This window comes from Sceloporus undulatus, chromosome 2 (genome assembly GCF_019175285.1).
Source record: "Sceloporus undulatus isolate JIND9_A2432 ecotype Alabama chromosome 2, SceUnd_v1.1, whole genome shotgun sequence".
In the NCBI taxonomy this organism is placed as follows: domain Eukaryota; kingdom Metazoa; phylum Chordata; class Lepidosauria; order Squamata; family Phrynosomatidae; genus Sceloporus; species Sceloporus undulatus.
This window is the reverse complement of record NC_056523.1, coordinates 187,090,900-187,108,338: the sequence shown is the minus strand read 5'-3', so window position 1 is coordinate 187,108,338 and position 17,439 is coordinate 187,090,900. Positions and strand designations below refer to the sequence as shown.

The 17,439-nt window shown below is 43.3% G+C and overlaps 1 protein-coding gene across 1 annotated transcript in view; it reads right to left on the bottom strand.

Annotated features, from left to right (window-relative positions):
* GRM6 (glutamate metabotropic receptor 6) overlaps positions 1–17,439 on the bottom strand; it is a 68,284-nt gene that overhangs the window by 13,312 nt on the left and 37,533 nt on the right. The window contains exons 3-8 of the mRNA XM_042455194.1: positions 10,458–10,674; positions 7,804–7,939; positions 7,571–7,725; positions 6,296–6,436; positions 2,477–2,677; positions 888–1,027 (exon numbers count right to left, since the gene is read on the bottom strand). Coding sequence (XP_042311128.1) covers positions 888–1,027; positions 2,477–2,677; positions 6,296–6,436; positions 7,571–7,725; positions 7,804–7,939; positions 10,458–10,674 — 990 coding nt within the window. The remainder of the gene's footprint in view (positions 1–887; positions 1,028–2,476; positions 2,678–6,295; positions 6,437–7,570; positions 7,726–7,803; positions 7,940–10,457; positions 10,675–17,439) is intronic.

The following is a 17,439-nucleotide window of genomic DNA, read 5'->3' as shown; positions in this document are numbered from 1 at the left end:
ACTGGGGAAGAATGAATACACTTGTCACCCAACAGTAGTCTGGTCTTTTGGGCACCATGAATATGGGAGGTCTCAGTTTTATAGCTGTTGTTGTTGTTGTTGTTGTGTACCTTCATGTTATTTCCAACTTATTGTGATACTAAGATGAGCCTATCACAGGGCAATATTCATTCAGTGGAGGTTGGCATTGCCTTGTCATTATAGTTTACTTTGCTATTATTCCATCAGCTCAGATGAAATAAACAGGAAAGTTATTTTTATGCACTACAAGTTGTAGAATCCCTTCAATAGGGAGCAACTCTAGGAATTATAGACCAAAAAAAGTAACTTTCCCATGCTCTGTATGAGCTTCCTATTCACCACAGTACCTCATGTACATCAACTGCCTCTAGCTGAAAGGGAGCTGCGTTGCACAAAGGTTTGGTAGGCTGAAGTAATATCACACTATGCTATTATAGTACTATTATTCCACTGTAACTGCTGGGTAATTCTGGGGTTTGTAGTTTAGTGAGGCCTAAGAGCTCTCTGGCTAAAAATTCTAAATGTCTCTCCCTAAACTGCAAATCCCAGGACTTCACAGGAGCCAACCACAGCAGTTAAAGTGAAATAATAGTGCTATAATTGTGTAGTGTGATATTACTTCAGTCTACCAAACCTTTGTGCAAAGCACAAAGAGGTCTTGGCAAGAGGGTTTCCTCATGCCTTAGTATTCTCATATACACCAAGGGGAGGGTACAACCTTTACTGAGAACTCAAACATGTTAGAAGTTGATGGTTTGAAAGCAAACAAGATGGCGGGAGAGAGGTCTCAGGTAGGCCTTCTTGCCAAAATTCCACCCCATTCCTGGTCCCCACATCAACCTCTAAGCATATGCGTTGTCACTCACATTCAGGCGCAGGTATTCTGTCCACTGCCCAATGGCCTTGTACCCGGGGACCGTGGTGTTTGTCAGCTGATACTGGAAAATGTCATAGCGGCCAGGTGCATCTCCATTTTCGTTGAACATTACAGGTGTCCCAGCGCTGCCTGTAGGAAGGGAAGAGTTACAAATGGGATCCATGGAGGATAAGGCTAGCAGTGGCTACCATCACAAGGGCCACAGGCAACTTCTAGGATCCAGAACACCAGTTATGTGGGAACACCAGCAGAAAAGGGCTACTGCCCTTATGCCTTCTTCTGGGAAATTCACAAGGTATCTGGTTATCCAGTATGGAAAATAGGATGCTCAGCTAGACAAACATTTGATCATGTCCAGCAGGGCTGGTGTATCCCTTATTATAATGGATGTCCCTTATTTGAGGTCCAGAAGGCTTGTCCCTTATCGGGTTGGAAAGTGTCTATTAGTATAAGGGGTGTCCGCTATTTGAGAGTTCAAAAGGTTTTCCTTTTACATAAATTGAACATAATTGCCAAAATTCATGTATTTTGGGGGTGTGCACCCTTTATAAAGACTAAAATGTGTGCATCATGTAATATATGAGTGTGGACAATATTTTTACAGAGAAATACATGGCTAGGTTAACAGAAATCAATATTTTCATTTTGCATTTAAGCAGAATACAAACTTGTTAATAGCTGCTTCCTGATTGCCAGCTCTGAATGTAATGAATTTCAACGGTCCTTTATTGCTGCTTGAAAAACCTGACAATACTAGCCGTGGGGAAAACCCATCTCTGAATGCTCCCAGTCACAAAAACACCTTCATCTGCAAACAAAATGAGCCTGCCAGGGGCACAATATCAGACTACCATTGTGCCCCATGCTAGTTTTGTAGGTGCCAAGATTTAGGGTATTCTTGCATTCAGATATGCAACTACAGGCTCCCTCACCCCCCAGTAATCTAGAGAGGCACAGCAGGGCTGGGCAACTTATAGCCGTTTAGCTGCTATTGGACTGTGGTTTCCATCAGCCCTAGCCAGCAAAACTGATGGTGAAGGATGGTCAAAGTAGTAATCAAACATCACTTAGGGGCCAACAGTTGTGGGCTTCTGAAACAAGAATCTGGGACAGTCTTTATAACCACTATGAGCCCCTCCCCTGAACTACAACAGAGAGTTGAGTACCGCTGTGTTCCACATGTTTCTCTATCTCAGGTGTCACATTAGTCTGGGATGTTACCTTAGATTACTTGGGAGTTTATCACACGGGAGGAATTTCTCTTAATTTCGAATGAAAAGAAAGCGGGGCCAGAATGCATTCACGTGAATTTGCTAGTTCAGCGAATTTACATGAATTTGAATTGTGTTCGAACTGACTTCCCATTGCCCGAAAATAGCTTGCCATTGCCCGAAATTGCATGTGGTAGTCTATCACGCAATAACGTTAAACCTCATAATTGTGTTCGGATTGCCATTGGATTATACTTCCAATTTCCCTTGTCTGATAACGTCCTTCATTTCCACTGCCCTTTGCATTTCATACTGAGTGAAGCAACACAATGCTTCCACAGCCAAAGAAACTCTCTGCCAGTCTTACCATTGAAATTGACAGAAAGGATGTAGTTTAGCAAGGTACGGCCATGAATGGGATCCATCTTGTCGCACACCCCAATGTGGCCTGGACAGAGATCCAGATGCATATTGTGCAAGGCATGGGCCATGGCATAGACGGCATCAATGACAAACTGCACTTTTCCTTCCTGTTCATACGTAGAATCTCGTCCAATCCGCTCATCCCCTGTGTGTTGGCATGGAAGAGTGGGCAGGAGAGAAAGAGGTGTGAGGTCAAAACCAGTGCAGGTGAGGCAGTCTCTCATAGTTTTCAATAGTTTTGCATAGGAAAAAAAATGATATAGCATTCCACTTGTAGAGTTATCTCCTGGTACAAAATCCTGCATTTGTGATTTTCTTTTGTTGTTGTGTCTAAAGCTCTGGCTCAGAGGGTGACATTTGGTCCTTGGTACCCAGATACTTAGAAGAATTTAGAATAGGAATTGCCCATGCCCAGGCTGAGTAGATCCATCCCCAGGGGAGCATCAACTGTTGTTTTAATTTTGCTGGCTGTTTCAGTGTTCAACATTACCGTTAAAAATTGCTTTTATAATTGTTGTTTTCCTTGTAATTTTGTGTGTGTATGCATATTTAATGCTATTTTGGAAATCATCAGGGAGACTTATGTATTTATTACAATTTACAGATTTTAATAAAATAAAAGATTGTGGTTAGCAAAAAACAGCAACAACAACAACAACAACAGATGATTAACATAATAGATCCAAAGTACCTGTTATGTTAATCATGTCAGTTTTATTTTTGCTATAGGAACAGAAGCAATAGGGCACTCTAGAATTATAGTTCTACAGAGCACTCTGCAGGGCTCTTCCAGGTTTCCAAAAGGAAAGAAGGCAGGCAGGCAAACATAAACATTAATGTGGGAATGTGTAATGCAATAATAGTGATCGTGCCTTGGGTGGCCAGTTGTTTCAAGGAGGAAATGTTCCAGGCTCTCATTGTGCTACTTGTTGTGATGTTTCCTACATTTTCATTATTTTTCATTACTTTTTTTTGTGATGGGGGGATGCATTCCCTTCAATATTTCACAGATAAAAACTGGGACACATTGTAGCCAAGCAATATCAAAGTGTGCACAAGAAAGGAAGAGTTACTAATGAGGAATAACCCTCAAGAGGCTGCAGTAACCTTAAATAGTAGTCTGCAAGATGCCACTCTCCTCCTCTCCGCTCTGTTGAGTTGAGTGCAAACTATTTTTGCACTTTGAACTCAGTTTCCAGCAACTGAAGTTAGCTGAAGACAAAGGGAACAGTGGGAGGAGGAGAGAAAAACTGGGACATATTAAAAGCAGCTGAAAAAGTGGAATGGCAGTTGTGACAGTTGAGGGTATGTATATGAAAGGCATAAACTTTGCATAAAATCCTATTGAAATCCTTGAAAAAATCCCTTTATAACAAGGGTGGGCATATACCCCAGGCTGGTAGGAACATTTTTGACATGTCCTAACTGTTGGCAGGCTACAGTACAGGGTTTGGTGGTGTCTGGAAGTGATGTTTCCCATGATTGGAAGTTACTTTCAGTCACTTTTTCACTTTTTGTTATTTTGGAGGTGGTGTGGAAAGCATTTGTGAGCCCAAATGCACCTGATATGTGTTTATGTTCAGCTGAAAATATGTGTTAAAGCCATCTGAAAATAAAAATATGGACCTTGGAGGCCAGGGTCTGTATGTAACCTCTAAAAGGCTGCATGAAGCCTGTGGGCCATAAAATTCTCATTCTTGTTTTGTAGTAACTAGAAAATGTTGTTCATTTGCCTCAGTAACAAAACTTTTCCCCACACCTTACATTTCTCCTAATATTTTTTTTAAAAGAACAACTCACTACAAGTAACTACACTACTCTTGAGTTATTATTTTCAAGATCAGATAGAAACTTCATCATAGTAGTGTTGTTGTTGTGTGCCTTTAAGTTGTTTCTGACTTATGGTAACCCTAAGGTAATGCTATCATGGGGTTTTCTTAGCAAGATTTGTTGAGAGTTTGCCATTGCTTTTCTCTGGGGCTGAGAGAATACAACTTGCCCAATGGGTTTCTGTGGTCAAGTGGGGCACCTCTGATATGAGGGTCACCTCTGGTGAGTATGAACTGCCTCCAGGCAAGCAGGCAGGGAAGTTTTAGAAAAGCCATACCTTATTCCACTCTTTTTAAACTATGCATAGCTGGCATAGGTATGTGTGAGCAGAAGGGCAAGTAGTTGTTGGCTACTGACATAGGGATATTTTAAAGGATAAAAACTGTACATTTTGGACAGAGGATCCAGCCTGAATGATCAATCTCAGAGCTGCTGGATGCCGGCTCAGGTAAATTCACTATCATTTTGTCAGGCAACATACTGACTGAACTTCGAATTGGGGGAAGCCTTTGGTCAATTAAGGATAAGTGGCACTGCCAAACACAGCAAGGAGGAGGGTGAATTTGGCGGCTCCAGGAGAAAGCTAAGCCTGGAAAGATGCAAGTGACTTTTTTCCCTTCTACGATCCTGTAGAATGGAGAGACATGGAAGTCTAATCTCCTTCATTCCCTGTGGAGCTGTGAAATGAACCCAGGCCTTGCAACTCCCTGATAACGTTTTCTCCTACCCCCCCCCCCCCCAAAATCAGGGATTAACACACAGCTGGGGAGTGAGGTTGGCCCACAGTATTTTGCTGTCTGAAGCAATAAGCATGATAGGACTACTCCCCTATCCCCCACCCCAATTCTGTCTACAAAAGCCAACCAAAGACAAGCAGCTGATTCTTATTTCAACAGCAGTGGTGCTGAAACTGAGAGGAGCAGGGTAGTTTAATAGGTCCAGTGAAGGTAACCTGGCATAGATAGCTCTATTATTTCCTAATGCCATATATATAATCTCTGGCTTCCCACTACATAATGCAGAAGTGGGCAAAGTGCAGCCATTGGGGGCTGTGTTTTTGCCCCTCACCTCTTTCAGGCTCCCCAAACCATCCTTTTAGTGCTCCTTCCAAGGCTGAACTGCTTTTCTTGCAAACCTCCATGTGTAGCAGAGCATCTTTAAAATAGGTTGCATGGGCTGGTAAACAGTTTAATGTAAAAGCTAGCTATTTTTCAAAATCAGCCATTGACTTTTCAAAACACCCCAACCATCCTGATTAGGCAGGGACTGATTTGTCCCAATTAATCCTGTGCCATCCCACTTTTCAGCTGCTTTTAATATGTCCCAGTTTCTCCCACTTCCCTCCCCTTTGTCCTCAGCTTACTTCAATGCTGCACACTGAATTCAAAGTACCAATGTAGTTTGCACTCAGTTAACTCACTGGGGAGGGAGAGGACAGAATCTTGTCATTTCCAGGAGGCTCAAGCAAAAGCCAACTGCTACTGCTTCTGCTAGCTTGCCTTTTCTTCTTCATTAATAACTTTTGCCATCTTGGACATATTCTGGTATTACTTGGCCACTCGTATCCTAGTTTTCATCTGCGAAACATTGGAGGGTATGGTGTACGTTTCACATTTTTGGTCGCAACCAAAGAGGAGACAAGCTTGGCTACATGCTTTCAGTTCCTTACCTACTACATTTTTGGTCATCAGCAATGACCCTGGAGAGTCTCTGGGGAGAAAACTGTCTTCTAGACCACTAAAACTGACAAGTCTTGGCCTAGGGAGTAGGCTTAGTCCTGCCAGGCTTGGGAGGAAGGGGTTACAACAATGAACCTGACTGGCACTAGCTGTTGTCTGTATATCTTTCTTCCTTGTTTTGACCTTCCATTTTACCCCCTTCCAGCCCTGGCCGCTGCCTCCCAGTCGTACCATCCATACCAGTGCATTCATACCAGTGCATTTCCGTGCCGCTTCCTCAGGTTGCATCCCTGGACGAGTCAGTTTACATTTGAAGTCCTCCTCCCAGTATTCTGCAAACCAGAGATTGCGCCGATTGTTCTCTAAGGAGCGTGTGGTGAAATACTGGTCGAAACCTTGGGGAGGGAAGAGGAAGAGGGTCAAGTGAGTGAATATGAGTTATGCCAAGGTCTTTGCCATAGTGCTGCAATAGAGTCTTTTTTTTTTTAACCACACAAAATTTTCCAATATCCACTGATTTCTACTTGTTCAGAATGGAAAGATCTTGAGAATAAAAAGGAAAAAAACCAGATGTGGGAGAAACTGAGAGAAACAGATTAGTCCATCCTGGCCTGTTTGAAAAGTCATAGTTTGAATCTCTGTCATCCTAGAGTTGAATTAGTGTTGCCACTTCTTTTTTTCTCAGGGGCTCCTATCTATATCTATCAATCTATAACACATATGTGGCTGGCAGGTATAACACAGTCCTCTATGAAGTGGGAAAAGGCATACCTATTGAATTTGGTCAATACAGATAGGCAAAGGTTTTGTCACTATTTATTTCTGGAGAATTAACCAAAATTTACAAACCAGGTATAGAATATGAAATTCAAAACCTTTGACAATGGAAGGAAATGAACTTTGTGATTTTCTCTTCAGTGGTGTTCCCAACATTTTTACCAGTCTGTATTTAATTGTCCCTTTCAGCTCTGGCTTGATTTATTGAGATCTGCAAGTAGGAAATTCTCTGTGGAAAGAAAAGTGCAGAAAGCGTATTCCCTTCCACTTATTTTAGCCATAGCTATGAAATGTCAGTTAAGGTGTATTTAACTCATGGACTAGGATCCCCTTAAAATGGATTAGTTCCTACTTAATACCCTTTTAACATCCTTTCTTTTCTGCAACCAGAGCAATTACAGAGCGGTGTTTAAGCATGGATTGTCTCTTCCTAAATTAAGCTTATCAGCAAATGAGCTTGAGGGAGAAATAAACAAACAAAGAGCAACACAGTTCAGCTCAGGTTTTTAAAAACTTCCTGCCTAGTAGGGTATACACCAGGGTGTGAAAAAGTGATCTTTTTGGACCATAGGTCCCAGAATCCCCAGCCAGTTTGACCCAGTAGCCATGCTGATAGTAGATGCCTGGGAGTTTGCAGTCCAAAAAAGTATTTTTTCCAAGCTCTGGTATACATACACACATGTGCACACACTCTTTCTTCCCTGCCACAGCTGTTCTGAGTTCCTTCCTGAGGTCTTGTTGCCCCTTGTTACCTTCAATGGAAGCTCGTTTGGGTAAAATTGTAACAGCTCCTTCAGCCACCTCCTCTTGCTTCAAAATGGGGGAGATCTTGGCCCCCCAACTGTCAGAACCGACCCACAAGAACTGCCCGGTCAGGTTGGCGAGGCGGGCTGCCTCCAGCACCCGTCTGTGGGAGAAAGGAGAGTTAGCATCTCTCTTGCTCAACTCTGTTCCTGAGAGAATATGGCGGGTACTTCACACTCACTTGATGTCATCCTCATTGGCAAAGATGATGATGCCACGGGCGTTGGGTGTCTCCATCAGCCTCTTGATCAGTTTGTCAAACTCGCCTGGTTTAGGTTCCCTTGGGATCTTGATGGATTGGGCTATACAGACTCCACCTGAGAGAGACGCAACAGAGCTTTGGGAAGTGATGGTGGTGGGGACACAGCTATCCTGGTGGCTCAACACCTCTTTTGAACGTAGAAAGTATCAGGTTCAACCCCTAACAACCATCTTTCTTTTTTTTTTTTAACAGGACAGGGGTGAATTCTGTGGCCCTCCAGATATTGCTGGACTGTAACTCCCAGCAGTCCTCAGCATTGTCTGTGCTGACTAGGGCCAATAAGAGTTTCAGCCCAATACCATTTTGAGGGTCCCATGATTCCCAGTCCCTGCTTTAGCAGCAGAAAAAAAAAGAGCTGCTGCTTGTTAGGATAGCAGTTATTGGTCTACATAGGTGGTCCCCAAACTGTGCCCTTTAAGAGATTTTGGACTTCAGCTCCCAGAAGCCTCAGCCATGTTGGCCAATTGTCTGGGATTCTGGGAGCTGAAGTCCAAAGTTTTTTAGTCTTCAACTTTCAGAATCCCCCACCCAGTGTGGCCAGTGGCTGTTTTGGCTAGGGGATTCTGGGAGTTAAAGTCCAAATAAGTAATGTTCACAAGCTCTGGGTCTGCACCTGTGTTCATAGGAGGTCCAACAGGCCTGACTGTGTTCTGTGGACCTTGGAGGATGCCTTCAGAATCTTCTACAAGGCTTGGAAGGATTTCATATCAGTCTGAATGACATTATCTAAAACAAGGATAGTATACCTTTGACTCATGGGTCTGACGTGGCACTAGGAGCTCCCCTTCAGGCCAAAAAGCTCTTCTTCTCATGGCTCCCATATCAGTAGAGTGAGGAATCCATTCTGGGTTTGAGAGTGAACTTTTAGAGGAGCCATACAAATGATGAATATATTTTTTAGGGTTCAGCACCCTGGATAGCTCATACAAAGACTACAACCAGGAGTTGATTGTTATGTCAGTTTCCTCCTTGAGGATTGTAATTCTGTGGTCATGCTAAAAACCACAAAATGTTCAGCATTTGGTATTAAAATAGGGCTACAAACAAAGCCTTAGTTTACAGTTTTACTTTAAAATGAACTCAGTGATTTTATATGCTTTCCAATGCCCCAGAGATACAGTTTTGATATATGATTGCTTTAGTTTCAGCATTTGGGTGCATTTATGTTGGTCACATTTTTGGCTATGTTGTGTACCTGTTAAAGGTGCAATGGTCATTGTCTTGATGCAGATAAAATTTGACTTGACTTGGTTCCTGTGAAGTTGTGTTTAAAGCCTAGTGGGTTCATATAGTCAGCCAATGTTACCTCTGTTCACTGACCAGACATATGAAGCTGTTTAAAGCTGAAGAAGCTGTTGGAAGTGAGCTCTGGTTTACAGCCTGGAAATTTACACATGAAAGTGAGATCCGGTTGCAACCCAGTAAGCTGAAAAGGTAGGAAGGCAGAAACTTTGAAAACTACTGGAGCTTATTTTTGATATGGAAATGAAGGAAGATAGGGGAGATTCTCAGAAACTAGTGTGGAACCCAGATTCCTTCCATTATGTATTTCATTTCAATTCATTTCTATGCTGCCTTTCTCCCAGAAAGGTACACAAGGCAGCTTACAAGATAAAAACATTTTAAAAAGACATTATAATAAAAAATAAATAAAATCCATGAGTACATGAGAAGCAGATATAACAAATGATCAAATATAAAGCTCCAAATACCTCTGACCAATCACAAGGAGCTCAAGCTCTGAGCATACTCTTATTTGTCTCCACTTCTCTGAAATCAAAGGTCCACATAGATGGGACAGTCCATAGGCTTGAGCCAAGCATCACTTGTTGGTTGGTGTGCTTCTAGCTGGCACATGGGCATTGAGATACTGTATTAGGAGGCTCATGTGTGGTTGGGGCTCAGTTTCTCAGAGGAAGCAGGCTCAGGAGCGGGGATGGTCCAGAGGGTCATTTTTTATCAGTCTCCAAGCTCCTGGTTCCCAGGTTTTGGCTTGGTATTGGATCCCAAATTCTGCACTGGACTTGCCTGCTGGTAATGTTGAAGATCTGAAGCTCTCTGTCTCACTCCACAGGTTGCCCCAGTTCCTTTGAGTCCTAGCTCAAAGTAGGCTGTTGTTATGGCACTAGCCAAGATTTAATCCTGGAGAACACAGCCTCATGATTGCCTCTCCTAATTCCCCTGTGCAAGGTCAGTCTCTGGCTAACTGGAGCTACTTCTCGTCAGCTGAAGAGCAGATACAGGGCCTACTTCTTATCTGGCTACATGAGAAACCTATGTTTTGCTGCCTTAACCCCTATGCTCTATGGTGTTTCTACCAAAGAGAGTGTTCACCTTACTTCAGCTACAATAATTCAAGGCACACATGCTTTAAAATATCACGCTCAGATCAGATGGGGTGCTGTAGAACTTGGAATACAGGCTTCACAAGATGTCCCTCTACTGACCCTTCTCTGCACTTGCAAGTTGCAAAAAAAGAAGACCTAATCTCTGCAAGAGTTCCCTGAGTGACCGCAAGCAGCCCCCATACTGCCAGCCAAACCCATGTACCCACCAACCCTGCCAATTCTCACCAGCCTCGCGGGAGATCTGCAAAAAAGCATCAACACCACTTTCTCCGTAGTTCCCCTCAGAAGCCAGCGTGGAGACATAATTCCAGCCCAGTGCTTTGACAATGTCCACCATAGTCTGGGCCTGGTAGGAGTCGGGAGGCACCACTCGGGAGAAGTAATCGTAGCGGTTGCTATCACTGAGCTCAGGAGCAGTGGAAGCGTAGCTGATTTGCGGTATCTGGGATGGAAAGTAAATGATGAGTTAGAGGGGTAGTGTACAGGGATCCCAGACCTGTTTTTAAGGTAGGAGGGTCAGCTTTGGCAGGTGGGTTGCTATTAATCTTGCTTACTTTCAGGGGGAAAGGCAAATTACTTTTCCAATGCATTATCACTGAAACTATCTCAAATATAAAGGCTGTGATAAGCAAAAATTTGTACAAAGAAATGCCCTCCATATGTTCAGTGTAGCTTACTTCCAATGATAGCTGTCTTAATATTTCTTAGCTACTGATCATTCCTGAGGAAGCTCAATTACATGGGAGGTTTGGTGGTCCAATTTTGCTAGATTCCTTTTGGGGATGGAGGGCTCAGACACTCCCAAGCCCAGTCTTAGGGAAGGCTTCCAACTTCCCCATTCTCCCTGTTCCAGGGTCCATACTGGTGTATTATCCTACTTAGCTACACCATAGGACTCACAAAATTTCCCCTTCTCTATCCTTTTAATCCATCTGCAATATCTATCTCTGGACCACCAGAACCATCTACAAATTTGCCATGAAAACCCAAGACAGATCAAAACCACAAAATGACAGAACACCCATGTCACCTATAGTCTCTCATCTGAGACCATTCAAACACATCTTTAATGGGCTGCAACCAATTCTGGAGAATAACACAGCTTTCTCACAAGCTCTGGGAGGCAGGGCTTTATTAGTTTACACACAGCCTTCAAATCTTAAACAACTACTCACTTACAAGAGGATATATAACATGGAGGGTAAGATAGAGACAAGGTTCCACCACAAATCCAGATGCCTACTCTGTCCCAGGAACATAGCCAAGGGGGGGGGGGTTCTTGGGGTCCAGACACCCCCTTCCATTAGAAAAATGAATGGTGCATGCTGCTGCGCCACAGTGCCCAAGCCCCATTATAATGGTGGCACTTAGTCTCGACCCCCCCTTCCTAAGATCCTGGCTACGTCCCTGTCTGTCCCCATATCTACTGGGAACAACATTACACAGAGACAGTAACATCACCCTCAACATCAGAGGTACATATACTTGTTTTCCCTCCACCGTGATATATACCATCCTGTGCCAGGAATGCCCCTCTACACTCTGCATTGGACAAACACGACAAGAGGATACATGGACACAAATCTATATTTTTTGTGGGTTTTTTGGGTTATGTGGCCATGTTCTAGAAGAGTTTAGTCCCGATGTTTCACCAGCATCTGTGGCTGACATCTTCAAACATCTGACATTAGAAGTGGCAAACTGCATTAATTCTGCAGTGTGACAGCAGCCATACTTCACATTCTCCATTCTTTCTTTTGTTCTCAAGGGCTGCATTTTTACTGCAGAAATAATTCAGTTTGACACCACTTTAACTGCCATGACTCCATGCTATGGAATTCTGGGGTGTGATGACTGGTCCTCCAGTCACCTGAGGACTTCTCCTGAACTACAAAGGGTTAATCTAGGGGGAGGTACATGCTAATGAGAGCTGACATCACATGCTAATGAGCTGTGACATCATAGCTGATGCAAGGTCTAACTGACCAATCAGAGAGTAGGACCGCGAGATTCAAGAACTTTCTATGGGAAATCTTTAAAAGGCCCTTTGCGGCCATGCGGTTCTTTGTCTCTCCCTTTGTCCTCTCCTGGGGGGAACCAGATGGTGTCTCTTGGAGTCTGGGAGACACAGACTCAGGAGAATGCAGGTCGAGAGGCAAGGGGCCCTCCCTGCATCCAGGAACTCAAAAGGACTACAAATCCCATCACTGCGTGAGTAGTTAGGAACGTGTTAGCTTAGTGCGTTTAGGCCTTTTGTTATTTTCAACAATGGCTTGTGTGGAATGAACTCTATAACTATGTTCTTTGACCTGCAAGGCAAGGGGGCTTTGCAAGAGTGATATAAATTCTTTCTATCCTATTCTATCCCTTTTTAAAATAAACTTCTTTCTTAAAAAGCATCTGCTGTCTCTCTGCTCCTGTACACGTGCCTTAACTCGGCTACTGATTGCTCTGGGTTAGCAAGAAAGGAAACTAGATCTCTCTCTCTCTCTATCCCTCACAAGTCCCAGTGTATGTGGAGGGAGGTGTAGCTGTGGAGCTACGTATAAATATAGTTATAGTTCATTCACTGGGTGGTGGCAGCGAAAAGTTCTTTTTTTTAAAAAGGGATCCCCTGAGAGTAATAGTCACGCACAGGGCTTTGCCCTCAAGGATCATCACATGGGGACTGTAATTTGTTGTGGTATCTGGTGCCTCAATAAATTATAGTTTCCAGAATTCCATAGCACTGAGCCATCACAGTTAAAGTGGTGTCAAAGTGGCATCAAATTGGATTATTTCTACACTGTGGATGTGATCTGCTGTTGTGATTAGATTTTTGTCCATGGGGATAAGCATGTGCAAGATCCCTTTCGGTGGGGCATTCCTACTAGGAATAAGTCTGAAATGGAAATCCGATATGCTTCTACTTGCTAGTAAGTCCCTTGGAAGTCAGTGGAGCTTTAATATAAAAGAAAGTTTTTTTTTTAATCCTGATGCATTTGCAACTACAGGAAGTATGGTATATTTCTCTGTGTGAATTTGCTCAAGGAATGAAGCTATATTTATCTATTGCTTTTGTGGCATCTATATAGGCCAGCCAGTAACAATGTTCTTGGATCATAACAAAAGCATAAAAATATATTATGCAATAACCGTAAAATGACCCTTCAAAATGTAACAGATAATAACAGATTTGGGTGGATTAAAAGTTAAAATTACAAACTTTAAAAGGCTTACGATGATGTTTAAATAAGTCCTCACCAGGCACTGAAATTACCATTAAACAAGCTCTTTGTATTGTGGAGATCATTCTGTGATAGTCATGTTGTAATATACTTCTATTGTTCTGTTTAGCAATACTTTTTGCATGCTGAAGATTTTCCTCCTTCGCTAAGCTGCAAAGCGTTTCCATTCCAATTCCATTTCTGCCCCTAAAAATAGAGTTTTTAAAAAAATGCAACCTGTCTTGTTGGGTATAGTGTAGTGTAGTGGTTTGGGTGTTGGACAATGACTCTGGAGACCAGAGTTTGAATCCCTGCTGAGCCACGAAACCCACTGGGTGACCTTGGGCAAGTCACACTCTCTCAACCTCAGAGGACAGCAATGGCAATCCTCTTCTGAAGAAATTTGCCATGAAAACCCTATGATAGGATCACCTTTTGGTTGCCATAAATTGGTAACTTATATAGCTGTAACTCTCCAGACTTTTTCTTTTTGGTTCACAATTCCCAGCAGTCCTAGCCAGCATAGCTAATGGTGAGGGATGATATTAGTTACAGTCCTTAGGGCTGGAGCATGGCTTTGGTGCAACTTCTGGACTCTTAGGACGTATGCATCATTGAAACACCATACCTCCACTGTGACTCGAAGCAGCTTTATTTTGGCTGTCTGTAACAGGCCATAGTTGCTAATCCCTGCATTGGACGTAGTTTCTTAGTGCTTTGTCAGTGGGCCATACTTGGGGCTTCACTCCTGAATGAAAAACCCATGACATGATTTATGCACTCTGTGCATGTCAGTGCAAAGACATAAGCCATAGATTTCTTCTTCACTGATTTGGCGTCATCACTTCTTTCCTGGAGCACACACTTCCCCCTGCCCCCTCACCATTGATGCCTTGCTTTGTGGGCTCCCCTTCATTTAAGGACAGGAAACTCCAACACTCTGAATAGTGACAGGTAGGTAGATGTAGCTGGGCTTTTAACTTCCACAATACCTTTCATGGAGACCTAAAACCATTCTGAGGCATGGTGAGAAATGAAGAAGATGGCTAGATCCAACTGTTTTGCACTCTATGGGTACTGTCATCCCACAACCAGGTATATCCACTAAGGTTGGAGCCTGGGAATTATTATTATTTTTTTGGCAAAATAGCTAGGGGAGAAGTTCTGCCAGTTGTTGTCAAAGTAACTTTCCCAAGCTCTGATCAAGGTCTAATGCCAAAGAATAAGGCACATCATAAGATGCTATGCTTTGCTCCACCTCATGTCTGGAGTCTGCAAAATACATGAAAAATCCTCTCTTAGTCAGTCTGTATTCCTCTGCATTCTCCTAGTAAACTTAGTGATTTGCAATTTATCAGTTCATTAGAGTCAAGTGGTACTGTTGTCCCACTTTAGGAGATTTGCATGTTGAATGGTCTCCAGTGGCAGGGGAGAGAAGACCGCCTTGCTTATGGAAAAATAGCATGCCAGGGGGAAAGGCTAAGGCTAAGCTGTCTATTTCTTCCTGATATGTTAGTTTTCTATACATTTACAACATATTTTGACATATTTACAACATGCTGTTGTTCTTTTAGACAGGCAGCTTTCTCCTTAAGACTTGAAATGGTAACGTGTCTAGGAAAATTATAGCACTTCATTCTTTTTATTATTATGCACCTTGAAGTCAACTCTGACTGATAAGTAACCATATCACAGGGTTTGCTTGGCATAGGGTTTGTGCCACTGCCTTCCTCTGAGGCTGAGAGAGTATGACTTGCCCAAGAACATCCAGTGATATCCATTGTTGAGCAGTGACTTGAACCCTGCTCTCTCATAGTTTTAGTCCAACATTTAAACCACTACATCACCCTGGTTCTACAAGTGCCTGTCTATGCTGTAAGAATTAAACTGTCATCTCTAGTCCCTCTCTTCACAACATGCCTTCTAAGTATCTCAGCAAGCTATAGTTCCCAGAATTCCTTAGGCAGGAGGACATGATAATTAAAATGGTGTGAAACTGATATAAGAATGTAGTGCATGTGCCCCTGGTGGGGTGAGAAGAATCTTTGGAAGCATCCACACTTCTGGGGGTCCTTAGGAGGTCCTCACAATTTCTTGCAACATGTCGATCTAGAGGAAAATAGATGCACACATCCCTACTGATCCTCCCACTGTAAGGAAACATGAATTTGACCATTTGGAGGGGGGGGGGCATCTGCTGCTTAAATGTGAATTTTGGGGAGGAATTTGGTTGGAACATAATTATGTCCTCTGCAGTGAACCGAAAAGGGAGTTGCATGTTGCATCCTAATTCATTAACAGCATTCCAAGCAGTGGTTATTGGCCATGTCTTGGCATGCACACATGGAGTCCAATAATGTGAACTCCTTTATCAGCATGGAAGCTAATAGGGAAGGCAACAATATCTCTCTCTCTCTCTCTCTCTCTCTAGTATATTTTGAGAGCCCTCTGCAGCTACCATTTTAATTTCCCTTCCAGCTGATTGTAGAAAAGCAAGGACACAATAGCACTAAAAATGCCCTAGTGTGGAAGGAACGCTTAGAAAATTTGCTTTTTTGGTCGACAACCGCCAGAATCCCCCAGGTAGCATGGGAACTGGCTATGCTGGCTGTGGGATGCTGAGAGTTTTTGCCCAATAAATAAAATAAAATAAAATTAAAATAGTTTCCAGAGCTCTCTGGGGAAGCAGCCTGAGAGTCTCTGTGTTAAGCCCAGTAGGTTTGAGAAGGCATGAAAAAGTCAGAAAAGTTGTGAGGTTATTTTGGTAGAAGTAGATTGAATCATCACTGGTTGAGAGAGATGGGTAATCAAAGCCGCGCTTAGCAGTGAAACTCTATGGACAAGGATCAACCTTTCTCACCTTATTTTTGGGTGCCTTCAAGTCATTTCTGCATTATGGTGACTCTAAGGCGACCCTATCAAAGGGTTTTCTTGGCCTGCTTTGTTCAGAGGGGATTTACCTTTGCCTTCTGAGGCTTAGAGAGTATATCTTGTGAAAGATCATCCAATAGGTTTCCAAGGCCAAGCAGGGATTTGAACCCTGGTCTCCAGAGTCCTAGTCCATGCTCAAACCGTTACAACATGATGGCTTTCTCACCTAGCAAATTTCATACTGTTGTGTTTGTTCACTGAACAGCACTACCAAAATATGGCTGGGCAAAAAATGGAAGGTAGAGATGAAAAGGTTGCTTTACACCAGCCCTGTCATTTTGGGGATTCGGTGGGAGACAGGTCAAGGAATTTCCACTGACAGGAGGCAAGAGAGGATACTGAAGCCAGAGGGGTGGAAATCCAATGGGATGGGGCTAGTTCTCTTGGGTCTTTCCCAGCTTCATCCTCTGACTCTTTTTGAATTCTTGATTGGGATCTCAAGGCCCCTGGGCTAAGTTCCTAGAGTAAACCCTGGACCCTACTCCTTCCTCCTTGGCCTAGAAAGGAAGGAATCCCCACCACTCCCTCCCTTGTAGGGAAAGATCTGTAGGAAAGCAGAACCAAATTGTCCCATTTCCCTTTCCACAGCATCTCTCTGTTTCCCGCCCTCGCTAGGTCTGTGAGAAGCCCCATTAAAGCGATTAGTGATGGGGATTAGAGGGGTTTTAGCAAAATGAGCAGTAGCTCCAGTCAGGAACAGATGGGGCGGGGAGAGGGAGCATGCCAGGCTGTGTCTGCTCAGCATTGCACGTCTGTGAGCGAGGAGGAGAGTGTGGCTGCCTTGGTGTGGTGGAATGTGTGTGAGGCTGAGACAGTGGTTTCAGCATAGGACTAGGACTCTGGAGATCAGGGTTCGGTTCTCCAATCATGGAAACACACTGGGTGACCTCAAGCAAGTCATACACTCTCAGACCTAGAAAGCCCCATGATAGGCTTGCCTTGTTGTTGTTTCTGTGGGCCTTCAAGTGACCCTAAGGCAAACCTATCATGGGGTTTTCTCGGCAAGAGTTGTTCAGAGGAGGTTTGCCATGGCCGTCCCCTATCATTGAGAGGAAAATCCCGTGCATAAA